The sequence below is a fragment of the Penicillium chermesinum genome (genome assembly GCF_028974085.1).
Source record: "Penicillium chermesinum strain IBT 19713 chromosome Unknown utg000007l:1.0-2695246.0:1.0-2697696.0, whole genome shotgun sequence".
Classification (NCBI taxonomy): domain Eukaryota; kingdom Fungi; phylum Ascomycota; class Eurotiomycetes; order Eurotiales; family Aspergillaceae; genus Penicillium; species Penicillium chermesinum.
The window spans coordinates 2,293,147-2,317,766 of NW_026695317.1; the positions used below are offsets into that span (position 1 = coordinate 2,293,147).

Sequence of the window (24,620 nt, forward strand, 5' to 3'; positions counted from 1 at the left end):
GCAGTCCCAACCCGCTACTGAGACTGCATCTCACCTCCGCCCCCACCGTACTACAACTATCGCGCCTGTGGACGGCTCAGTCCACACCCCGACACCGCAATGGCGTCTCGAAAAACGCAGCAAGAAATTGACAAAACCTTTAAGAAGGTCGCCGAAGGGATACAGACATTTGAAGGCATCTATGAGAAGATCCGAACCGCTTCAAATACTACCCAGCGCGATAAGCTTGAGGAGAACTTGAAGCGTGAGATCAAGAAGCTCCAAAGGTTCCGTGACCAGATCAAGACATGGGCCTCGGGCAATGAAGTCAAGGACAAGGCGCCGCTGCTGGAGCAGCGGAAAGCCATTGAGCAGGTTTGTTTCCCATGAAAGCGTAATGGCGGGGCAATGATGTGATTCGAATGCTAAAGCTAACGACTTGAATAGTGCATGGAGCAGTTCAAGGCCGTCGAGAAGGAAATGAAGACCAAAGCATACTCCAAGGAAGGCCTCTCTGCTGCGTCACGGCTTGACCCGAAAGAGAAAGAGAAGGTAGAAGCTTGTGATTTCTTATCGTCCATGGTAGACGAACTTCAACAGAAGATCGAGGCGATGGAAGCAGAGGAAGAAATTCTTCACGCGCAAATGAAGAAGGGAAAGAAGGATACCAGCAAGGCAAATCGTATGGCTGATATTTCGCGAGTAACGGAGCGACATAAATGGCACGTCAATAAGCTGGAGTTCCTCCTTCGATCATTACAAAATGGCAATCTGGAGGTGAACGCTGTCGTCGATCTCAAAGAGAGCATCACCTACTACGTGGAGGAAGGCGGTAGCGCCGACTACAATGGAGAAGACGAAACCCTCTATGATGACTTGAATATCGGTGAAGATGTCGAAGCCCAATTCGGCATGGGTGGCGCCGACGACCCAAGCTCATCACAAGATGCCCAATCAATGCCGGATGATGAGCCAGAACCGAAATCGAAACCCAAGGCCGAACCGACGCCGGCCACAAGAAGGCCATCCGCACAGATGAAGTCTCCCCTGCCCGTCCTCGCCACCCTCCACCCATCTGCCTCGTCCAATGCTACTCCTGGCATGAAACCTGCCCCATTGCCCACCCGACTTCCAGGAGAGACCCTCAAATACGCATCAGCTGCCGCTGCAGCCGCTGCAAGTGACAAGAATGGTGTTGGAATTGCCCCCTTACCCCCGCCACCAGGCGCCAGTCCGGCATTCTCAAATGCATTCCCGGTCTCTAAAGCATCTTCGACAGCTTCGCCGAGTGTTTCATCAGTACAACCGGTCACTAAAACGCCTCTATCCGCGGCAGCCTCCTCGGAAGATCATGTGAATGCAAGCCGATCAAAAACCCCCGGTGGTACTAGGATAGCGGGCACCTCGTCACCCGCTCCAGTACCGAAGCCCGAACCTTCGAAAGAACCGGGGATGAATGGCAAGGCCACAAAGGGAGACGAAGAGGATTCCGAAGAGTCGATATTCCATCTGCCTCCAAGCTTACAAGATCTGGTTCAATCATTCGAGGTCACCAAGCAAAGGTCAACCACCAGTGGATCATCGCCATCTGTCCAGCGCCTCCTGGCCACATCTCTCACCACCTGTCCGGAACCTGGGGATGCAGAGAAGCCCCGTCAGTACAGAGCTCAGAACCCATACAACACTCCTCTCTACTATCCGCAGGATCCTCTCTCTATCTTTGATGATCCTAGGCTGTACGATACCGGTCGAATCGACACTGACACTCTCTTCTACCTCTTCTACTACCGACAAGGCTCCTATCAGCAATATCTGGCTGCAAAGGCCCTCAAGAACCAGAGCTGGCGCTTCCACAAGCAATACCAGACCTGGTTCCAACGGCATGAGGAGCCCAAGAACATCACCGAGGAGTTTGAGCAAGGCACCTACCGGTTTTTCGACTATGAAAGCACATGGTACGTTGTCACTGATTGTACAGACTTAACGAAATATCATGCTCACTGAAACAGGATGAATCGACGCAAGGCGGATTTCAAGTTCGTGTACAAATACCTCGAGGATGAGTTATAATTCCATCCTACCGTGTGATGATGGGTGAAACGCCCCAGGGCTCACGGATCCCCCCGTTAACGGTCAGGCTAGATAGCCGCGGCCCTTTTTTTTCTCCGAAAGTGAAAATAGATATCATGGGGTTCGGATCGAGACCCCGGGAGTTTCCATTTTCCGCAAGTGGTTTTTTTTATCGTTTCCCTTGTATCGTTTTGCCGGGTGGCATCGGGCAATGGGTACAATGAACTGGGTCTTACGCACACCGGAGTTCTGAGAAATGTTGACTTCATTATCTAGTGGTTTTAACGTAATGGACAGGCGCTGTCTAGGAATGCCATGTGCCGGACTCGCGAATTGAGCACGCATCATTCAACCTGGACCGTACCCTCACATTCCCTATGGATATGTACTAGTCGTGATAACCCGTATTAATACTGGTTCTAGTGCCAGATGGTAGATAGAGAAGAGCGTATGATTCCATGCAATCTTGATGTCCATCCCGAGACATGCGAGAGGGTAGCTAAAGCGAATCCAAAAGTAGAAAACAAAAATACCCCCCCAACTCCGTCCCGAAATCCCCCCTAAGCACCTTTCCCATTAAGTCATAGATGAGCCTCGGACGAGACCCAGGGGGCACACCTGAGATCAGGCATGTCTCGGATAAAGTGCGACTTCTTGCACTGGATGAACTTCCCTGGTCCGTCTGGGGAGACCTGGAAATTCTCGGTATTGACATCCAGCCATAACTCGTCGAAGCCGGTCATCTTTAGCTCGATGGTGCCCTTGACCATGCTCAGGTCAATGTGAATTTTGAAACCCTGGCCGGGGACGCCGTGGAAGATGCCCAGGTTGATGCCGTAAACGCCGAGGGCGAGTTCGGTTTCGTGGGTTTGGGTGTTGATGGAGCCGGAGACCTGTGGCTGGATTAGCTGGCAAATTCCTTTTTCAAAAGGCCCGGATGGGCGACGCCGGTCACTTACGGTGAAGATCTCAACGGCGGAGCTAAAAGAGACGCGGTGCTTGCTCGCGTGGTCGAAGAGGTGTGACTCAGTGTTCTCGACTTGACGTATCTGGTAGGCACCGTCGCTGTTGCGCGAACGCTGGACCACAAGAGCTGGAGGATGTGTTAGGGACTGGACCAGGCGGGGCGTTGGTAGCTACCTACCACTGTAGAGCATCTTGTCTGCTTCTTCGGAGGACAGGACACAGAAATATTAATGACTTCAGCTGCTTGTAGGTGGAACTTGACAACAAGGCTGGGAGTCTGGGGGTGGACTTGGGAGGGGGAAGTCAAGATATAAATGCTTAGAGACAATCAGGGGGAGGGGAAACGTATTTGATTTGATCAGATTAAAGAAGCAGATCGTAGCCCCACGGTTACAGGAAGTGAAGATCACTCGCACTATATCCATTAGTAGGTGGGTCACGGCAGATGCATACAAGAACCACGGGGTCTGGTAATCCAGACCTCAGAGATCGTGCAGAATCGCGGTCCGCACCGTGCGAGCCATGGATACGCCTCTTCATAAGTACGAACATTGAAGTTGTGACTGTTATATCAAGATCTGGGCCGCCGATTGGGGGAGACATTTCTGCCGCGGTGGGTATCTGCTTCCCCAACCAGGCGTATCCACTACCGGAAGCGGCCACAAGCTGTGCCAAATTTTCTGGATCCCAAGCAGGATGCAGGGTGATCTCTCATCTCTTTACACTTTCAATGATCAACGTTGATCTTGCCTGGCTCTGTGTGGGGGTAATTGGGTCCAATGAGGAAGTGGATCTCGAAATCAATAGTTTATTGAGCAAAACACATCTAACCGAAACAAGACAAGCATGAATAATGCTAACCTGTCGGAACACGCGATGCCATTACCACCGTATTACCGAGCGTTCATTTCTTGGCCTATGGGCATAGTTAACTACCTAGTTAGATACTCGGTGCCTGTCATTTTAGAGAGATCAGAGCTACATACGGAGTATATTTCACTCCATTACCGTACATTACAACACCTTTGCCTCCTGACGCTCCAACATAACCAGGCTGTTGATCGTACCCCGGAAGATCCTTTCTGAGTTCAATAAGAGGCCATTTCCTCATTTCTGAGATGCCCCTGAACTGGAATCCATCCCAGTACACGTATCCAAGACACATATCTTGAAAATATGAATTCCCAAGAAGAAACCGCCGGCTAATAAGGCGACATTACGCAGCCTATCGTGTATCCTTGCAACTCCTCCTGTGAACCCCTCATTCCTTTGCCGATCGTGAGCTCTCGCCAGCGACAAAGTCCCATGCAGCTCAGATCCTCGGTCCAGCAGATATAAATTTCGGCTCGCGGATCGGTCGTAATCCCTCAAAAGTCGCCTATCTTGAGGCTTGGGCGTGGTGGACTCGACAGGGAGCAGTTCCTCCCACAGCGCCGTGTACCCCGACCTACTCTCGCCAGACGATAGATCGGTCGCATTCGAGAACTGTCTACACTGGAACACGAGTTTTCCAAGGTTTTCGGGTCGGGTCACGGGGTGTAGCAGGTTGAAACATGCAGATGGGAACACTCACGTATCCGCGCAATCAGATGATGCACAGCTCGATAGCTTCGCCGGCCATTTCCCCTTTTTATGACCTAGCGGATCATTTCCCCCGTATGGCGCAGGAACCATGCTCGCCTCTGTGACCGTCTTGACCAATTCAAGTCGGCTGGATTGAGGAACGGCAGCGAAGATCATCCAACCGGGGACTCCATTCGGAGAGGGACTCCCAGGTACTGCGGCTCCACGACCTATACCAGACCTATCTAGTTGGCACCGCGGCGACTTGTCACCAGGGCCTTCGGTCATTGGCTACTTCCATATCAATGCTAAAAGCATATGATGCTCGAACTGCTCGCGAAATCGTGCGATGGCCATGTATGATTTTCCGGTATCATCACTGTGGCGGAATGCCTCTGAGTGGTGAAACGGGAAGGCCTTGATTAGAAAACAACGGGAAACAATGGGCTTCGAGAAACATCCCAGATAGGTGGCTGATTTCTATCGATCCCTGGCAAGCTAGGTGGGCTGATCGCTTTTTCCATGTTGTAGATGACTCACGCCACTTTGGACTACCCCGTCTGCCTGTTTAGACTGGTTTGACTGGTTTGGCAAACAGCAGCTGCCCCATAGCAATGAGTTCAAGCTTCGGACAATCAACTGACCTCGGTAGTCCGCCACACGGATGAACGCCCGATGGTTACATCACGAAGCGGCGTTGCGCTTCTTGAGCCTCAGCGCGGTCTCATCCGCCGTTGACGGCTGCTTTGAATTGTAATCAAGTGTGCCGTGTCACTTTGGGGTCTCTTTGAGAATTAGAAATAGAATAAGGCGAAGGTGGCCAGGTTCACTATTACTTCTCAGTACACAAACGGCCTTAGCACCTATGAGCAGCAGCTGCTAGAGCCCGTGATCGGAAAAGCCGCAGGTGCATGGTTCTTTGCTGCTTCGCCGCTTGGCCGCCCTGTCGATCCAGGACCACAGCTATCCCTGAACTAGACTGGAGAACTTTTCCAGCCAAGACAAGACCCTGCGCCCCGCGCCAGGAATTACGGGGTAGGTCGATCATCGGAACCGATTACCAGAAGCTTGCTGTGAGGCAGAGAGTACTTTTGTTGACCCGTGAGGCTCCCGGCCTTCCGCAGATTAATTCTGCAGTCAGACCAACAGCATACGGAAGAGAGCAGCCAATGATAAATATTGAGATCGATGTGTCAGAAGGCTAATAGATGCCTCTCGGTGACTCTACGCAAGATATCATTCCGGTGGGTGCGGATCAGCTTGCCACGAGAGATCCAGAGCCAAGAAAAAGTGCCGTCCAGTCAAAACAAAAGAACATCCGACGGACTAATTCCTCTATTGTGTCAGGGTTTGGTAGCCTAATCTGGACGTTCTTCGAGTCCACGATAGCACCCTTATCACCAGATGTGAGCGCTAAGACCGAACTGGCATAGCACGATGTGCCTTGACATAATTGCGTGGCTCGAGTCCACGGGTCCAAGTGCATGTGCTAAAAGTACTGGATTGTACCCCGGAAGGTGCGCTGGACGCATTTGCGATCTACCAAACTCGAACCCGCTCACAACCCCCTTCGTAAATTGAACATACTAGTATAGGAGGAAATACCTACCGTCTGGACAAGAAGCGCCTCTTTTGACGGATAAAGCAGAAGCCAATCCGGCTTAGTGGCAGGGGCTGAGCGGAAAGGTTGCAGCGTAGTCCTGATGCACCTCCTCTTGGCACGCTAGAGATGCGGGATTTTTTTTTTTTTGTTTTTCGCTTCTAGAAGGCCGGATCAGAAGCAGGGGCTGTGCGATGACATCGGTCGTCGATCGGTCCCCCGGATTAGAAAACTGGGAATTGGCCTGGCTTGGCGATCGTCCCAAGTGGTTTAGATCGTGCTAGTTTACTAGTCGATCTTTTGTGACTTCATTCGGGCCGCCGTTGCCGAGTCTGAAAATGGGAAAATATGGAGCCTCCAGAGGGAGAAAGCCTCTTCGCCGTTTTGTTTTTCTCTTTTAAAAAATTTTGTCCAAGGTCATGAGATTGTAGAGTTTTCTGCCTAGTCTTTCACCCCCTCCCCCCCGGGAGTTAGGAAACAATCATCGAGCGTGCTGAATGAAAGGGGGAGAGGGAACAAAAATAGCAACTGGCAAAAGGTGCTCGAGTGCTAAAACAAAGAAAAGGCCCCTTCGCGAAATCAGGAAACGCAGCATGGCAACGCTAATCCCAAAGTGGCAGGTTTCTGGAAGAACTGTGGCATGTTCTGGACTGGACGCCACGCAGCCAAGATGAAACGCAGAAGAGGGTGCGATGGGGACCACAAGCCAAAGGAACCAACACAGAGAGGGGGCCAAGAGCGAGATGCAACGACGCTAGAAGTTTTCCAGAAGCGCACTAAGCAGGCCGAATGTTTCCATCGAAGCCCAAGGGGAGTGGATCGACCTCAGCCGTGCGAGGAGTGGGAAAACGAAGGACAAAGAGGGTCGAGCGGAATATGCACCGGGTCTGACCGCTGGGATAATCGTACATGCAGCTTATCGGGGCCAATCCTGACGGTGCACTGGAGTCACACCGGCCAATGAGCGGCGAGACAATATGCAACGACCGGGGCCTGACGCTAGAAGGGGGGTGGAAGGTTCGTCGAAGCCCACTTAACGGCGCTAGCAAGTCAGCACTTGGGAAGCCCGGGCTAATGCGTCGAGGATCCGTGTTTGCAGAAATTCCCGCAGATGCAGTGATCCTCTCTCGGAATGACGCTGTGGGGGGGCTGTGGTGTGGGACCCCATTCACCATGCAGCCTCAAAGTGAAGCCAGTTCACTGGCGTGCTGCAGTTCGTGTTCTTTGGGGCATGTGCCAGGACACTTAAGAAAGCCCTCCGCCTGCTCTGGCCAGCGATTCTTGCCCAAGGTCAAACCGCTTTCCTGCTTCGAGTGTCGCCAGTATAGATCATTCCATTGCGAGTTTGGTACTCCAACACTATTCCACAAGCGGTAGTACACTTCATGCATCTCGCCCCCAATCACCGGCACTTAGGATTGCTCGAGTGGGAAACCAGCTTCAGAAGGATTCGTACCGTCGTCTCACAATGGTAAGGTCCCCCTGGGTCCAGGATTTTTTTTTTTCTCTCGACCTTCTAGAATGCTGATCGTTCCATGCTTTTTAAAATAGACTGCCTATCCTCTTTCTTCAATCCCCATCCCCAAGAAATCCTCAGCCATGCAGTCTCCCTTCAGCTATACCGACTCCTACACCTCATCGCCCGGCGGTATGGACTTCTTCTTCTACGGGCCTCCGGTCTATGACAACGTCTGCGACGTCGACACCCATTTTGTCGATGTCATGCCCGAGCCCTATACGTTCACCAGCGGGCCCAGCGCTCCAGGTGCTCCCTATGCCTATGCCCCCACTATGCCCGACTTCACCGTCTACGACCCCTCCGTCATGGCCACCAGTATGCCCAGCCCTACCAGCAGTTGCGGGAGCTCCTACAGCAGTAGCTTCCATGTCCCCGAGGAGGTCCCCGTCCCCAAGTACCACTTCGCTCCCGCGCCAAGTGAGGATGTGACTACCCCGGACTCTCCACCAGCTCCCTCCAAGTATGTTCTCGACATGCGATCGCGTCACAGCCATGATCGTATGATTTCACGTATCTCGCACAGCGCACTAACAATGCTCTTCCAGGCCTGCTAAGCCCTTCGCTTGTGATGCCTGCCGCAAGACGTTTACTCGCTTCGCCGATCTCAAGCGCCATCAGTCCAGCGTTCATTATCCGGTCTTCCGCAACTGCCCCGTCGAGCACTGCTCGCGGAAAGGAAGTAATGGTTTCCCTCGCCAGGACCACTTGGTCGAACACTTGCGCTCTTACCATCATCTCGACGTCCCTAAGCGTCGCGCCTTGAAGCGCTCGGCCAAGGATATGGCATGATCGCACGATCGCACGACCGTACGATCGCATGCTGTGATGCGAAACCCATCTGAACCCTCTGAACACGTCATCTTTTTGCCTCTCCGGCGGAGCAAGATATGCTATCACCGATATTACGAATCCACGACATTTTCCGTTCTGCTTCTGTGTTTCTATACCTTCGATTCGAGCCTGGCGTCTTCTCTGGCGGCACATTTACTTCTTTCTTGAAACCCTTTTCGCACTAGCGATTCTTCAATTCAACATGTGTTTCGATTATAGAACCGCTTTTTTCTTCTCTCTCTTTTTTCTTGATGTATCATGTATAGAAGATAACCCTGGATCTTTGTTTTTATTCCCATTTTTGGTCTAACTCATGATATCAACGTTTGTTTTCCTCCTCTTCTCATCACATTTCTTGGACTCTATGTCCACAAGACTATTACACTTTTGGACAGTCGAGACAGTCTCAATGAGACTATAGACGGGACTGCCTTATTGGGATATACAAGCAGGGGAGTCGCGATCTCGACGATGGGCTGCCAGGTTTCAGAAATTCAGCGACTATGATAGGGCCGGCGAGCCCGGTTTAACTTTTCTCTCTGGCTTTTCCTAAATTCAATAAATCGATCGAAACCGGGGTCGTCAATGGTCAATGCCCTCGGGGGGTGACTTGGCGTCGCACCAGCCTTGACTCGGTCGCTGCCTCTGCGACCCACAGCCGCCTGTGTGACCTGACACGATCCGGACTAGACTCTTTGTAGCAGGCAGCGCCGCCCCTCGAATCGAGGTGTGCTGGCCTGCCATTGGTGCGTGCCATGCATGCGTCTTGGAGGGGAAGGGGTGCAGGAACCTGCTATCTCCCCCGCCCGTCAATGCCCAGGCTATCAAGGACACCAAAGTCACAGAATCGCAGGATCCTTTCGGGAGGCCCACCTGGCGCGGTGGGATTGGCAGGTACCTGGAAAGAGTATGTAACCTCGTAGGAAGCCTCGGGAGGCTGGAATGGGAAAGTTCGGGGTCGAGTTTACCTCGTAAGCGAAACAGAATACACACCTGAGCCACCAAAAGGCTGACCTACGTAGCCCCCATGCCACCCTTTCCTTCTCACGGGTTTAGTGCCAATCCTTCTACCACATTCAAATCCTCAACTCCAACTTCTCCAAGGAGCCCCCGTTGATCGTATCGGGTCCTCCGCACAACAGTTGCTTGCTTCACTCGATTTTCATTGCCCCCAATACATTTCAAACAATAGTGCGTAGAATGCAATGATTCGACCTCGACTCTGAACTTGACGGGGTATCTCCCAATATGCACCACGCCGCACCGCTTCCCATCCCTGTTCCTAAGAAAAAGAAACTTGTTTCTTCGCATGGAACATCTGTACAAGCGTTGAAAAGGGGAGCTATTAGATGTGGGTCTTCAGACAGACCCAAGCCGTAGTGTATACGGAGTACGGAGAGGGCGCCGATCAGCGTTTACCCTTCAAACAGCATCCGCAAAAGACACTCATATCCTCACCACAGCACAGTATCACAGTGGCCCGTTCCCCAGATCCAGTCTCGAACAGTCCCCCATTGCCGATCACGGCCGTCGGTGCTCAAGAAGGAGCCGAACACTAACGTGTGTTGACGCGGACAACCAGAAGCAACCCCGTTCCTCTCCCTGTTTCAGAATTCAACGTGCATATACGCTGGCAGTTCATTCCATGTTGGGGGGAAGTGACGCTGCAGCTAGCCCGTCAAAGCATCTAGGCCAGGCCGTTTAGCTCCAAACCAAGTACGACGCGGCCACGAGCCTCCCGATCAAGGAGCCGAGTTCTCGGCCTTCACAGCATCTGCGGAGACGGGAGCTAAAGGGGCCCCTGAGCGATTACTGCACCTTCGTCTGTGCGGCGACGCTACGAAGATTTGCAATCGTATCTCGCCTGTGCGGTTGCCGGTGCTGTTTTGCTGGTTTGCTGTTTTTGCGCTTCGGCCGGAGATTACCGCGGAATTGGAGCTCCGAATTGTGGGCCGAGTCCACTTGGTGATAGCAAATTTGTGGGCTGGGTATTTCCAGCTTACGTCGTTGGGATGCCTCAATTTTTGGTCCCTGCGGTAGCGTGTAGCTGCTAGTATGTCCTGAGCGGTTGCGAGGCTGGTTTCTTGACCGCGACTTGGAGTGGAGTGGCCGCTACCAAGCTAAGCCGGAAGCTCCGTCTAGTACTCCGTAATGCCGTTTCTAATATATTTTCGCTTCCCGCGGGTGTGCGTGCAGGGACCACCAGCGGTCTATACCCACATGGGCTGGTGGTTGCACATCAGAGGCCGATTGATATCGTCTAGGGACTTGCCATGTGTGCCCACCTAATTTTATGATCTACGAATTAACAAGTATAATGGAGCTAGTATAATTCGGAGACTACGGATGGTCGACCAAGACATTTCCCTCGAACGACTCGATCGTGAAACCAGCTTCGACCTATGCAATATGCTGTCTTCATTACGGAGTACTTGTGGCCAAGCTATTAACCCACATGGTCCTCAACCGACATGTGTAAATACCGACATGTGTAAATGATTTGCGAGCTTGGAGCGAGCTCTACTAGTAATGCTTCACCAAGTCCTTGGCGGAGATCGTGCGATTAGGATGAAACCAACCATATTATTAGTAGGTGTCAAAAGCTTAAGCAGATTCCAGGAGCCAAACACGAGATGCTATAGAGTTTTTTTTTGGCTGAGATATGTCTCCAGTAATCAGCTGTTATCAACGCCGACTCCAAACCCAAAGTCAAAAACACCTGGGCACCCTACATCTCAATACGTAATCGCATCACGACAAGGATGCTCACCAACACGACCTACACTATTGGGCGCCCAGATCTCGAAAATCCATAAAACAGACCCCCTTCGCCTTCCCCGCCTCATCAAAAAGCACTCCTTCATCTCTTAATCGTAACTTCTTTTCATTCCGAAACGAGCCATTTCCAATATGCTTACTAACTCTCCACTCCCCCTTGTACCCGCCCAACGTCCCGTCCGCTGCTAGCACACGGTGGCATGGCACCTCCGGCGCAAACGGATTGGTCCGCATAGCGTTCCCCACGGCCCGCGGCGAAGATCCGAGATACTTGGCCATGGCGGCGTAGGTGGTCCAGCGGCCGGCGGGGACGCTCAGAAGGCAGCGATAGACGCGTCGGCGATAAGGGGTGAGAGTGGGGTGCATTGAGATGCGGCGGAGGAACTTTTGCTCTACCTGAGACGGAGTCGGGTTCGGGAGCATCTTCCTCGCCAGCGGTTGGGTTTGACATGGTGGGTGTGTCCGTTCCTTGCTTCTGCGACTTGGCGGAGGTGGAGGTAGAGATGGCTGGAGCAGTGTTAGCCGCGCCCAACGCGTTATTCCCGCGCTTCAACATACCGGTCGGGCGGACGAGGTATCAGGGATCAAGTTACTCTAGAAAATAGAGTCGACGAGAGGTTGTTGATGGATGTTTAGGCTCGTCGTTGATTTGTAAAAGTGGCATTTGCTACCAAAGTGACCAATCAGAGCCTGTCTCTGCCATCGGCACTGAATGGGTGCTCCCTTTGCTCGTGCGTGATTGGGTACTGTGGAACTAGATATCAAGCTCGTCGTACATGGGGTAGGAAGAACTTCGCTGGCCGATCTGGTCGAATCCTTGTTGTTTGTCGGCCGTACAATCCTCGTCGCCAGCATTTTAAACAAGGCCGATGCTGATTAGCTTCGTGGCAACATGCCCTGCATTTCCAAGTCAACCGGACTTCCCTTGCACGCAAGACCCTGGCCATATCCGGTGTTTCAGCCTTAAGGCGTGTGAAAGGGCTCTGCATTCCAATTATGGGTTCTCAGCAGATGGGAGGCTATGTCTGAATCACCGCGTCTTGCCTCAGTAGAAGTGCTGTACGAGATGTATCAGGACGACGTTATGGCTTGCCTATATGCTGCCGAATTTTGCTTTCCAGATGTATTCACTTAGGGCTAAGTAGATGCATCTTGCTTCGGGAAGTTAGAGTGCAGTCGAATATGTTGCTTCCTGGGGTTTACAGAACTAGCCGGTCGGGATTTTACTCCGATCTCATTGCTGACAATCAAGCTATATCCCATCTCATAGGACACCGGGGAAACAAAGTCAGCTCTAGCTGCTGAATGGCTGGTCTTTGATGAAGACTTACCAGAAGCTGTCCAAGAATTAATGAGATCAAGTGCAGTGGCAAGGGGTCATTCCCTAGACAAGAGAGGTTCCAGCGCCGTAGAGGGACGCTTAAGCCATAATATAATGGCCAACTGCGAGTCATCCCAGAATCAAATTCCACCGAACTGAATCTCGAAGCAACACGTGTGATAATGTTACTCACCCGCACCTGCGCACTATTAGCGTTTCATCCCAGCTCATCATGCTTCCGTCATTTAACCGCCCTGATTCGGAAGGAGACGGCCGGAGGCAAGAGCCAAACAGGCGAAGTACTATATACCCCACAAGTGTACCTGAGGATACATAACTTCAGCCTCCTCTGGAATTCGGAGACCAAATCATGGCGCCCCACGACACACCTACTCTTCTGCAACTCCCCTTCCTCGCCATTGCATATCTGCAGCCAGGACGCCGGCAGGACCCCGACTGGACGTACCGACAGGCGCTATACAACAGCGCCCTCAAGGCATTGTTAGATGCCTTCGCATTTTGCCGCATCAAGCCCGGTCTGTCACTCCGTGCGGGTTTCGAGCGAGATCGATTTGTCTTGATAGAGCCGGGAAGGCCTGAGCTCTACACGGGCATCGCGCAGGACAAGGAGGTCAAGCCGGAGGTTATTGGAGGAACGTGGTATCCGAAGCGACTACCAAGTGATTTCACCATTCCAGAGGGCGGGCATATCGTTCTCCATCTGCACGGCGGCTCGTATATCATGGGTGACGGCCGCACGGCTTCATGTCAGTTTCTAGCCAAGAACCTCCTCTCCCATACCCCGGCTCGCTATGTGCTGTGTCTACAGTACCGACTCGCAGTGAGCCCGAAAACTCGCTTTCCGGCGCAGCTCCAGGATGCCATTTCCGCTTATTCCTACATGATCCACACGCTGCACATTCCTCCCACACGCATCATTCTCAGCGGTGACAGTGCGGGCGGGCACCTGGTCCTGGCATTACTGCGGTACATTGTTAATTTCGGGGGGAAGTCGCTCCTGCCACCCCCAAAATGCAGCTGGCTATGGTCGCCATGGTGCGATGTCCCTGCCGGGGCCGAGAGAACGGCTTGGATCAAGAATCCGAAGTATAGCACCGATTACACCCCCGGCTCGCTACAGGCTTGGGGGGCCAAAAATTTCCTTAGGAACCTGCATTTGACAGCGGCAGTCGAAGAATATGTCGCGCCCATTAAGCATCCATTTCCGCTTCCTTCGCCGATGTTCATTGTTTCGGGGGGGGCGAGAGGTCCTGTTTGAGGACCATCTCTGGCTAGCCCAGACCTATCAACGAATACCTGAGAATATGTCATCTATCAAATTTTATATGGAAGACAGAGCGTCACACGATGTTCTCATGATCGGATGGCTCATGAACTTCGAGGAAGAGGCCCGCAGGTGTGCGATCAAGGCCGGGGAGTTCGTGAAGCACTTGGAAGAAAAGATTTAAATAATTTCATTCAGTTCTGCGGATCGAAATGTTGAAATCAATTCTTTATTTTATTATCTCAATTCTCGTAAGCTACCCATCGCCGAGCTACATTTCTATGTCCTTTATTTACCATGGACAAAAAGTCGTTTCTCAACAGGCTCAAATGTCTTCTCACGAGGAGGTCCTATAGGCTTACCAAATACCAATTGAGCCTGCAGGCTCCATGCCGCGGGAATGTCCCACTCATGTGATACCCGGTCGTCGATGAGGGGGCTGTAATGCTGGAGACTGGCGCCCAACCCCTCCGTTTCCAAAAGAGTCCAGACTGTTCTCGTTAGCAGTTATCCTGGTTATTGTGAGTAACCTCGACTTACCTCCAAGCTGATGCATTCCACTCGTTTGAAGAGACCCTGGAAACTGTTATTCTCCCTTCCTTTTGAGAACGCTCGCAATACATACATTCTGGGAACTTCTCAACCAGCATAGGCCACTTCGTCTTCAACGCCTCAAAAGGCGCCGGGTCTTCGTAGAACAGAACCTATTTATTTGTTAGTAAATTGACAACGTGGATCATAGGAATACGTACAGTTCCGTATGCGGCGCGAAACATGGCAATGCGAGGTTTGTACAATTTTTCAAACATCTCTGGCGTGCTAGCGGCGAAGGCAGTCTCGTAGGCGATATCCCACAATTTCTCGTGTTGTTCTTTAAGCAGGACAACAATGCGAGTAGTCTGGGTGTTAAATGCGCTGGGAGTATGTTGGAGGACCTCTGAAATTAGTCCTTCGATGCGCTCATTAGGGACCGTGGACTCGTTTGTGAGGGCATAGATCGAGCGGCGGCCCTTGAGACCCTCGATGAAGGAAGAGGCGATGGCGGACATCTTGGATTGAGGCAGCTGAGGAGATCAATGCAGAGAATGCGAATTGCAAATGACAATCCGCAGTTCACCAGCTTCCCAACCTTTATATACTCCACAATCAGAATGAGCTTCGGGAGCGGTATTCCGCCAGGCCGGCCATAGCGTCGGGCTTCATTTTGGCCCCAGACTGGTGAGGTCGGATGCGGCCTTTCGCCGTCTGACCTCTTAAGTCCTCTAACTCCGCTATTTGAGCTTAAATCCTCGAGCTTATCAGAGCTTAACTCCTTGTTCCGAGACATATTGCCGACTTGCGTAGATTGCAAGGCGATCTCTAGGCGCACCTGGCTCCACCAGAGCAGGGACCGCAGGTTAAGCGAGTGGAATGATTCTGGAGCCTCAATAGCCTTCTTCTCTTCTCTGTGTTCAAGGTTGACAGAGTTCGCATTCTTACAGTGACATGAAAATCCTAGAACTCATCTACACTGCGATATCTCAGCATTGGAAGGGTCACCAGTTAATCGTCAGCCCTCTTTATAACGGAGTGGCTTTTCCCGGTTCTCTGCGACTTTTCGGGTTATGGGGGTTTGGCCTTTGGACATGTCACAATAATCTGATTTATACCACTTCAGTACGCTCCTTTAACTTTTCATCCCGAAGCCAATGATCTGGTTCTTAAGTCGAAGCTAAAGACCTCAAATCGGAAATTGCTGACCGAGCTCGGAGCTTCAGCTTTTCTGACGCATCTTTAGCAGAGATGGCCAGGTAAAACGCATATTCGCTTATCAAGTACTATCAAATTTATCAGCTACTATATCCTGCCGAATCAGTAATGTTTCAACACGCGTAGAACTCCATCTCTGGGCGCTTACTTGATAGAAAGTTACACTGTTTGCAAGATTTGCACCAGGAGTGGGCCTGACTCAAGGAGACATAGTACGCAGCGTTTTAGGTATTCTTGCCCTGATAAATGGTGACATGGCCTCCAGAATTAGATCCTTTTTGGGGCATGTAGTGTGGGCCTCCAAACTTTTACATTCACCCAATCACAGCAATGTATGTGCTCTGATCATCAGGAAAATGCTAGGCCAGCAGTATGCCACCAGCCCTCGATCACAACTGATTTAGAAAACCTCATATGTTGCATTTTGTTAGGCTGGTAGACATCTATACCAACCCCGCTCTCTACAAAAATCTATCGAGGTGTTTGGGGTACATTGACCGATGTCAGTGCGAGCCGGTTCTACACCCCAGGCCTTACACAAAACCACGTCATCACTAGCGACTACTGCAATTTCGCCGATTCCATTTCCATGGGGAATGAACAGCTTCTTCAGTCAGCTTGGTGGCTAGTCAGGCAGTAATATTGGCTGCTGAAATGAGTGGGAACAATGAAGGTCGGCAGGGCTTCCAAGGTTGGCTTCGATAACTAGTTAATCGGGGAACTACATAACTGTGTGTTATCCGATATCTTTATCGAGATCAAAAGGGCGCCACCATGAGTCGTATCTGGTTCCAGCCACTCATTCTTGCTAATTCAGATCGGAATCGAACTGCCGGAGCACCACCTTACTAATTCCATGAGTGCCCGGGGCTTGGAAGCGGCAAAGCAGCGCTTACAGCATGGTAGTGGCAATGAGACTGGCTACCCAAGCATGTCATCTTGTATGCACTGCCTGGAACTGCTATGTGCACGGCACATTAGTCCTAATTGGGACGCTGTCCACGGGAAACTAAGAGCAAAGCATTACGTACATTCGTGCTTGGCCAACAAGGCACCTGCATTCTGCCGATTCTATTGAGCCCGTCGTTCTATACCACTTCGAACGCCTGGGTGACTGTTGAAGTCATGATATAAGCTCATTCAGCACTCTGATAGTATGGCCATTCCCAAATTCAAAGATCTGGCTACCAGCATCTCTCATCTAAGCCGCTACTATCCGGGGATATCTGGGGCATGTCCGCCGGGAAATCCGCCTGGCCGCCTTTCTCACCGCCCGCCCCCCAACAGGCCGTGGCCATAATGAGGTTTTGGTGTCCGTAAGTGCTCGCCGCATCACCGAAACAAGCCGAGCGGCTTACATAACGCGTTCTTCGATCTCAAAATACCGCAAAAGCTCAGTCCTTTCCCGTCACAGCGTTGAAGACACATTCTCCCCCGATTGCGCCCACCTTTCCTCCTCCGGGAACAAGTATCTTGGAGGCATTTTCTATTCTCCTTGCTTCCTTCTGATCTTTCCTTGCAATGTTCCGCTCTGTCCTTCCCCGGGCTTCGCCCCGGGCACCCCTGCGCGCCTGCGGTCCTAAGGCCGTCCCTTTCAACCTCGTCACTCCTACCGTCTTCATTGGCGTTTCAAAACGTGGCTATGCCTCTGAGGCTGGTAAGTCATAGGTTATCGAGTTGCTTTGGAGCTACCGGAGTGACTCCCCAGCCTTGCTGGATACAACGGCTAATTCCTGGTTCACAGGAGACCATGATCTAGTTATCATCGGCGGTGGTGTCGCCGGTTACGTCGCTGCTATCAAGGCCGGCCAAGAGGGTCTTAAGGTATGACATAATTCTCTTTGAAGCAAATGTCCCCCATACCGACGCTATTGTGCTTCTTTCATCCCAAATACCCAAGCTCACTCGACAATAAACAGACTGCCTGTATCGAGAAGCGTGGATCTCTCGGTGGTACCTGCTTGAACGTCGGCTGTATCCCATCAAAGTCCCTCCTGAACAACTCCCACCTCTACCACCAGATCCTCCACGACACCAAGAAGCGCGGTATCGAGGTTGGCGATGTGAAGCTCAACCTGACCCAGATGCTCAAGGCCAAGGACGCCTCCGTTGAGGGTCTGACCAAGGGTGTTGAGTTCTTGCTGAAGAAGAACGGTGTTGACTATATTAAGGGTGCTGGTTCCTTCGTCGATGCCAACACTGTCAAGGTCGACCTGCTTGACGGTGGTGAGCAGACTGTCCGCGGAAAGAACATCCTGATCGCTACTGGCTCAGAGTCGACTCCTTTCCCCGGCCTCAACATCGACGAGAAGCGCATTGTCACCAGCACTGGTGCTCTTGAGCTCAAGGAGGTTCCTAAGAAGATGGTTGTCATCGGTGGTGGTATTATCGGTCTCGAGATGGTATGACTATACTTGCACGCCTCGTGCCGACATTTTACCGGATAAGCACTAACGTCTCCTTCTAATAGGCCTCCGTCTGGTCCCGTCTCGGTTCCGAGGTTACTGTTGTTGAGTTCCTTGGCCAGATCGGTGGTCCCGGCATGGACGCGGAGATCGCCAAGCAGGCCCAAAAGATCCTGGCCAAGCAGGGCATCAAGTTCAAGACCGGTACTAAGGTCACCAAGGGTGACGACAGCGGTGCTACCGTCAGCCTGAGCGTTGAGGCTGCCAAGGGTGGCAAGGAGGAGACTCTCGACGCTGATGTCGTCCTGGTCGCCATCGGCCGCCGCCCTTACACTGAGGGTCTTGGTCTGGAGAACATCGGTATCGACAAGGACGAGCGTGGCCGCCTGGTCATTGATCAGGAGTACCGCACCAAGATCCCCCACATCCGTGTCGTCGGTGACGTTACCTTCGGCCCTATGCTGGCTCACAAGGCGGAGGAAGAGGCCGTTGCCGCCATTGAGTACATCAAGAAGGGCCACGGCCACGTCAACTATGCCGCCATTCCCAGTGTCATGTACACTCACCCCGAGGTCGCCTGGGTTGGCCAGAACGAGGCTGAGGTCAAGGCTTCCGGCGTGAAGTACAACGTCGGCACCTTCCCCTTCAGCGCGAACTCTCGCGCCAAGACCAACCTCGACACTGAGGGTGTTGTCAAGTTCATTTCTGACGCCGAGACTGACCGTATCCTCGGTGTGCACATCATCGGTGCCGGTGCCGGCGAGATGATCGCCGAGGCCACTCTGGCCGTTGAGTACGGTGCTTCCAGCGAGGATGTTGCCCGTACCTGCCACGCCCACCCCACCCTCTCCGAGGCCTTCAAGGAGGCTGCCATGGCCACCTACTCCAAGCCCATCCACTTCTAGACGCTTCCCCGTGACTCTGATACCTCCTACCTGTACTACTTTCTGAAATGTCACTAGTCTGGCTATGCGTGCAATCTACATGTAACATGTAGCATTTCTCATTTTATGTAATTTTTCCTATGTTCATTATTGCTAAATCAAAAATAGACTTCGCAAAGTTCTGTTATTTCTGTATTTACTTCCCAGCGTCAGATTGCCGAGTAAAGCAAAGCGACTCTCAGTAGTAGTAGATAGGACGCGTACTAAACCGAGTGTCAGCGCGGTAATCCGCTATGAGCGGAGGCAGTCCGTTCGGGTGGGGCTTCCGGCCAATCAGATTCGTCCATTGGCGAGGTTCAACTGAGCAGGACTGTACTTTGTTTCGTGCCAGAATAAAGCTGCTTTATTTGTTCGCTATCTTATTGACTAAGCGTACTATCCAATGGCCCGGGGGGAGTTGTTATCGCTGCTATGGAGGACCAAACTTTGGCTCTGGTGATCTTTGACCTGAGGATGGAACAAATGCCGAGACCGATATATCGCACCGGTATCCACACGATGAACTGCCACAAGCAACTGGCTCAAAACTTGAAGACACGAGGCAGATACTACAGAATACCTAAACCTGGATTCTCTAACCTTTCACCTGAAAACTCGTAATATATGACCCTAATATGAAATATGAGAACAATTGAAACCCCTTGAATAGCCGTCCAGGGCCTACCTCTTCCAAGTACTACTGTGGCCCAACCAGGCCTTGAAACTTAATAGGTGCGCGGAAAAAGCAACTAAATAATATCCCTAAATCACCCAAGGTTCACTAATTGCGCGGAATGGGCTACGCGATCGCAAGCCCTGATACCACACGGCGCCTTTCCCATTCCGGGACGAATACCAAGATCTGTCGACGGCAGGGCAGACACGTTCAGCTGCAAACGAGAAATGGAATCCATGTATGTAGACGGGATCTGCAACGTAGAATGAACAGAAGCTTCAGTCATCCAAGCTAAATAGGCGGCATGTCTCGATCTCTCCTCTGGCATTCCAGCCTTGTCCTCCCCCCCCCTTGTCAACCCACGCCTCGGACTCGAGCTAACACGAGCATGCATAAACTCTTCTTCGCCACGGCTTGCCTCCTGGCTACGGCTAGAGTATACGCTGCTAGCCCTGTCCAATGTGCTAAAGGCCTGAAGATGTTTGTGTCCCGTGGCACGGGAGAGGAGATGGGTCTCGGCGTGTTGGGGAATATAACAAAGGTTATACGTGAGAGGATCCCCGGCTCGGACGACGAGGCTATCACGTACCCTGCGTCGAGTGTGGATCCGAACTATATGATTTCCGTGGGCAATGGGACGTTGCTGCTGAAGGAAGCCCTCACGGAATACGCCCAGGCGTGCCCAGAGTCCAAAATTGCGGTTTGGGATACTCGCAGGTAAATTGGACTTGATCTGTCAGAAAAGAGTTATGCGCTGATGGAGAGTAGGGCGCTCAGATTGTTTCGAACAGTTTTTGTGGAACACTGCCTTTCTGGACCATCACCGACATGGACAATATCAACATGGAGGATATCATGAAGAGAGAGCCTCCGCTCTCGAAAGAGGTGACCAAGAACGGTGAGTACTTAAAATACATAACATCAAATTCGTCCTAACGTGTCCAGTCATTTCGGTCGTGCTTTTCGGCGATACTACACGCGCTGCGAGACCGTCCTATAATTACGGCACATGGAACAACACAGGGAATGGGCTATTCTACCGCGACGACGTCACACCATATGTGGAGCTAGGAAAGCGCGTTCGATCCTATTGCGACGCAGGTGATCCGTTCTGTGACGCGGGATATTATCTGAATGTCAACGCGCACCTGGAGTATGTTCAAAAATATGGTGACGAGGTTATAGACTATGTCGTTCAGCAGTATAGCAGCCACAGGGTCTAATGTAAATACTTTGCGCCATTTCCGAGGAGCGAGTTCGCTAGGATGGAGGGTGTCTGGAAGCCTGGAATACGTTTGATGGGGTCAATTGTTAGATGGCTCGAGGTTGACAGGTCTCTTTCGAAATCTATAACAAAGAATAAAGTGTAATTGGCTCGCAGCCACTATCTTCGCAGGAACAGCGGTGCAGGGATATAGAACCAGAGATGTCCTATAAGATAGACGTACTCAGTACTGCACGATGGTTGGCAGAGGAGGCCCTAGAACCCAATATCGAACTCGGCGAGGCCGTTGAGGCGAGTGGCCTTCACAGAGACGTTCGGCAGAGGGATCCATAGCGTGCTCGGCATGTGGGCCACGATGTCGACCGCATCTCGCGCGGTAAGGTGGATCAAGATGCCTCGCGTTTGAATCGATGCCATGATCATGACATGTGTGGGACTCCACGGGTCCATGAAAGTCCGAGAAGTGATGATCATGATAATGTCGATAGTGATGGGTGGCCCGGTAATTGATGTTTTGATATGACCTTGACGACCTAGATGATTGTGGGTGATGGCTGTAAATGCCAGGGTCCTCCACATCATGATGCCAAGGGCAAGTGCAAGCATGGTTGGAAGCACTATCTCGTTTTGGACCTTGCTTGTGGTCAGGACAGGGGGAGTTGGGCGGCTTTGGGGGAGCAGGGCGGCGCTGATGCAGAGGCCTGATAGAAGTCTTAGCTTGTAGCCATTTGCAGTAGGTCATGCTGCATACAATTTGGTTGTGCTATGAACGTCTGCATGTAAATCTTCATCTCTCGCTGACCTGGATGGTTGAGTTTTCGCCACATCTTCGAAGATAATTGGGGGACTGTCAGTAAAACAGACAGCCCGCACATGCCCATGTTGGCAAATGGAGTTCTTTCGCTCAAAGTGATGATCATGATGATGATGGAGTGGGAGAGGTATTGACGATGACTTGAAATATTCCATTGCGAAACCAGTTTGATTGGGATCAGCATCGGTGTAGGATACCTTCGATTGTGGCTGTCTGAGAATCTTAGAGTACCATCGTCAACCGACTGGTAGTATAACTTTATATGAGTTTGATCCATCAAGATATTTGTTGAGCATGATGGCAAAAGAGATACAGCGTGGCACCAAGCGGGAAGTTGCATACTCTCGTTACATTTGATAGGTTTCGAACTGACACTAACTTTGTTCGATTATTTTCCGGAAAGCCCTCATGTCTGGAAATCATAAGACCCTGTAAGCCATGAAGTTATGGACCTCGATTTATTCCATGTTGACCTATTTTTCACTATTTGAGATTTAGAACATGGCCAGATGATGTAAGAAGCTGGTGACTATGGGTCATGGAAGGAGTGAACCTCTTGACCCATTGGTCCAGGATCGCAAGGAAGGTATCACAGACTGCTTTGACAGCGTCGTCACGAGAGGAACCGCAGCACTCAATGTAGACTGTATTCCAATGTCAGCGCACGAAGCAAGCTTTATGGGACCAACCTACATTTAACCTTCGGCTCCGTTCCAGAACCTCTAATTGTAAACCGGACTCCCCCATCGAGCCACAGCGTCAACATTTGGCTGGTAGGGTCGTCAGGTAGATCAGGCTTGTTATCGGGAGAACTGGAGTCATAGCCCTCGGTCAGGTCTCTCCAACGAAGAATTCTCATAGGCCCAAGTTTCATATTAGCTAGGAACGAGCCGCTTCTGATCCCCTTGAACAGTTCAGTGGTCAGCGCTGGACTTGGCGATCGAAAATAATTGTTCAACGTTTCATGGTGACCAAATTGAGTGAAAAGCTGCTGGAGCTTCGCATATGCTGTCATCCCTTGGGCCTTCCACTTGGCAGTGGCAGCCAGGAAGACAGCAGCGGCAGTGATGCCGTCCTTATCGTAGCACACGGATGGGAACATGTAGCCAAGGGCCTCCTCATACGCAAATGGGACATGTCTGCCCACTGCTTCAAGATCTCGGGCAACATTACCCATCCATTTGAAGCCCGTAAGCGTCTCTTTGAATTGGACACCCCTAGATTTTGCCATCTTCTCGATCATGCCACTGGATACTGTGGTAGTTAACACGGTTTCCTTATTGACGTCCTTCGGGTCTAAAGAATCAAGGATATGGGAAGCCAGAAGGACCCCAACGTGGTTTCCAGTAAACAGAAACCATTCTCCGCTGTCACATGTCAGCTATGGTTGGGAAGTATAGCCAGAAAAAAACCTACTTGACTTTTTCTGCCGCAGCAAAACGATCTGCATCCGGGTCATTAGCGATGATCAACGTCCGCCCGTTTTGATCTGCAGATTGTGTTGCAAGGTCAAGCGCCCCAGCTTCCTCGGGATTCGGGAATTGGACCGTCGGGAAGTCGGGGTCGGGTTCAGTTTGTAGAGGCACAGAAACAAAGCTTTCCACGCCCAACGAGCGACAAAGTTCCGGAAGGACTAGGCCCCCAACACCATGAAGAGGTGTGTAAACAAAGGGAATCAATGTACCCAATCCTGAGACAGTAGAAAGCTGTTCATGGTCAGACCTGCTATTCAATCGGGATGCAGGGATGCTTACCGCGTATTCCTTGACTCGGGCCTGATACGGAGACAGGAGCTGCTGATATGCATCATCATGCAAATGTTCACTAGACTGCAGCTCTTGCCAAGCTGTCGGCCAGGGCTCTAGATTTTCTCGAATGGACTGTGCAATTTCTCCGTCCTCGGGGCGATTGATCTGAGCACCATTGCTTGAGTAGCTGTATGCCGATATTAGCCCATGCTAGTTCTCCTGCGGCCAGACTTACACCTTGTAACCTATACACAGTTAGCATTTATTATCTTAATTAATGCAAGTGGACATACCGTTATCTTGAGGTGGGTTCTGCCATCCGTTAGTATGCAATGATTCTTGGGGGTCTGGATTACATACGTGACTGGCGGTGATCATGACGCCCCCCGCTGCCTTAAAGTGGTTGATTCCGAATGGCACAGTAGGCGTGGGCGACGGCTCTGCAAAGAACCACACTGGAATCCGAAGCGCGATGAAGGCATTGGCAGCAAGCTCAGCAAATCGTCGAGAATTGTGGCGCGCATCATGGCCAATGACCACACCTTTGGAAGCAACCTCAGAGCGTCTTGTCTGGATATGTTTGGCCAGCCCCTGTGAAGCTTGGATCACAGTTAAAGCATTCATGCAGGAGAATCCCGCACCCATTCGGCCACGGAGACCAGCAGTGCCAAACTCGATTCCTGGACTCGTTAGGCTACCATACTCGTATACCGTGGGTGCGACCTACGGTGGCGAAGACGGCGCTCCAGTTCATCTTCAGCTCCAGCACCTTGCAGTTGCTTGATTTCTGCAACGGTAACGGGGTCCTATCCAAGTAAGAACAACATCAGGCCACCGTGATCAGGCGATTACCTTATCCCACTCCAGCCATGTCTGGGTCAGAGAGTGCAATGTTTCCTAAATCGTATTAGCTGGAGCTGATTGCTCGGAATGTGGGATTCACCTGGGCCATCATGCCATTCATGTGCTTGTCAACGTTGTGGAAGCACTGCCGCCGAAGAAACAGCGGGGCCGCTCCACTTGCCTTGCTCCTCCGAAACGTCTGCCTACCAGCTGCCCCTGGTTCCCTTTTACACATTCTTGACATTTGCAGCGGAATCACTTGAGCGTACTATGTTTCCTTGATCGTTGTCCGATCCTATATCCAAACTGGCCCCCCTTTGTACCG

The 24,620-nt window shown here is 51.6% G+C and overlaps 11 protein-coding genes across 11 annotated transcripts; 6 read left to right on the forward strand and 5 right to left on the reverse strand.

Annotated features, from left to right (window-relative positions):
- Positions 1–99: 99 nt before the first annotated feature.
- Positions 100–2,049, forward strand: N7468_009614 (CNOT2/3/5 family protein; the record flags this gene model as incomplete). Its single annotated transcript, XM_058478910.1, has 3 exons — positions 100–354; positions 427–1,934; positions 1,989–2,049. The coding sequence occupies 3 exons, from the start codon at positions 100–102 to the stop codon at positions 2,047–2,049; spliced, it is 1,824 nt and encodes a 607-aa protein (XP_058327240.1).
- A 581-nt stretch (positions 2,050–2,630) lies between these two features.
- Positions 2,631–3,206, reverse strand: N7468_009615 (uncharacterized protein; the record flags this gene model as incomplete). The annotated part of the gene is made up of 3 exons (XM_058478911.1): positions 2,631–2,942; positions 3,009–3,142; positions 3,194–3,206. The coding sequence occupies 3 exons, from the start codon at positions 3,204–3,206 to the stop codon at positions 2,631–2,633; spliced, it is 459 nt and encodes a 152-aa protein (XP_058327241.1).
- Positions 3,207–7,087: 3,881 nt separating this feature from the next.
- N7468_009616 (uncharacterized protein) lies at positions 7,088–7,555 on the forward strand (the record flags this gene model as incomplete). The annotated part of the gene is made up of 1 exon (XM_058478912.1): positions 7,088–7,555. One exon carries the CDS (start codon positions 7,088–7,090, stop codon positions 7,553–7,555), a length of 468 nt encoding a protein of 155 aa, XP_058327242.1.
- A 222-nt stretch (positions 7,556–7,777) lies between these two features.
- On the forward strand, positions 7,778–8,486 carry N7468_009617 (uncharacterized protein; the record flags this gene model as incomplete). The annotated part of the gene is made up of 2 exons (XM_058478913.1): positions 7,778–8,157; positions 8,243–8,486. 2 exons carry the CDS (start codon positions 7,778–7,780, stop codon positions 8,484–8,486), a joined length of 624 nt encoding a protein of 207 aa, XP_058327243.1.
- Positions 8,487–11,312: 2,826 nt separating this feature from the next.
- Positions 11,313–11,729, reverse strand: N7468_009618 (MGMT family protein; the record flags this gene model as incomplete). Its single annotated transcript, XM_058478914.1, has 1 exon — positions 11,313–11,729. The coding sequence occupies one exon, from the start codon at positions 11,727–11,729 to the stop codon at positions 11,313–11,315; it is 417 nt and encodes a 138-aa protein (XP_058327244.1).
- Positions 11,730–12,997: 1,268 nt separating this feature from the next.
- On the forward strand, positions 12,998–13,906 carry N7468_009619 (uncharacterized protein; the record flags this gene model as incomplete). Its single annotated transcript, XM_058478915.1, has 1 exon — positions 12,998–13,906. The coding sequence occupies one exon, from the start codon at positions 12,998–13,000 to the stop codon at positions 13,904–13,906; it is 909 nt and encodes a 302-aa protein (XP_058327245.1).
- An 82-nt stretch (positions 13,907–13,988) lies between these two features.
- On the reverse strand, positions 13,989–14,961 carry N7468_009620 (uncharacterized protein; the record flags this gene model as incomplete). Its single annotated transcript, XM_058478916.1, has 5 exons — positions 13,989–14,077; positions 14,209–14,403; positions 14,453–14,488; positions 14,538–14,616; positions 14,665–14,961. The coding sequence occupies 5 exons, from the start codon at positions 14,959–14,961 to the stop codon at positions 13,989–13,991; spliced, it is 696 nt and encodes a 231-aa protein (XP_058327246.1).
- A 2,221-nt stretch (positions 14,962–17,182) lies between these two features.
- Positions 17,183–18,971, forward strand: N7468_009621 (dihydrolipoyl dehydrogenase; the record flags this gene model as incomplete). Its single annotated transcript, XM_058478917.1, has 4 exons — positions 17,183–17,318; positions 17,406–17,485; positions 17,581–18,063; positions 18,132–18,971. 4 exons carry the CDS (start codon positions 17,183–17,185, stop codon positions 18,969–18,971), a joined length of 1,539 nt encoding a protein of 512 aa, XP_058327247.1.
- Positions 18,972–20,053: 1,082 nt separating this feature from the next.
- Positions 20,054–20,888, forward strand: N7468_009622 (uncharacterized protein; the record flags this gene model as incomplete). Its single annotated transcript, XM_058478918.1, has 3 exons — positions 20,054–20,365; positions 20,434–20,563; positions 20,611–20,888. 3 exons carry the CDS (start codon positions 20,054–20,056, stop codon positions 20,886–20,888), a joined length of 720 nt encoding a protein of 239 aa, XP_058327248.1.
- A 257-nt stretch (positions 20,889–21,145) lies between these two features.
- Positions 21,146–21,810, reverse strand: N7468_009623 (uncharacterized protein; the record flags this gene model as incomplete). Its single annotated transcript, XM_058478919.1, has 2 exons — positions 21,146–21,591; positions 21,642–21,810. 2 exons carry the CDS (start codon positions 21,808–21,810, stop codon positions 21,146–21,148), a joined length of 615 nt encoding a protein of 204 aa, XP_058327249.1.
- A 377-nt stretch (positions 21,811–22,187) lies between these two features.
- On the reverse strand, positions 22,188–24,416 carry N7468_009624 (phosphoribomutase PRM15; the record flags this gene model as incomplete). The annotated part of the gene is made up of 10 exons (XM_058478920.1): positions 22,188–22,348; positions 22,398–23,071; positions 23,121–23,410; positions 23,459–23,639; positions 23,688–23,697; positions 23,746–23,764; positions 23,813–24,132; positions 24,180–24,258; positions 24,305–24,349; positions 24,396–24,416. 10 exons carry the CDS (start codon positions 24,414–24,416, stop codon positions 22,188–22,190), a joined length of 1,800 nt encoding a protein of 599 aa, XP_058327250.1.
- Between the last annotated feature and the right edge of the window lie 204 nt (positions 24,417–24,620).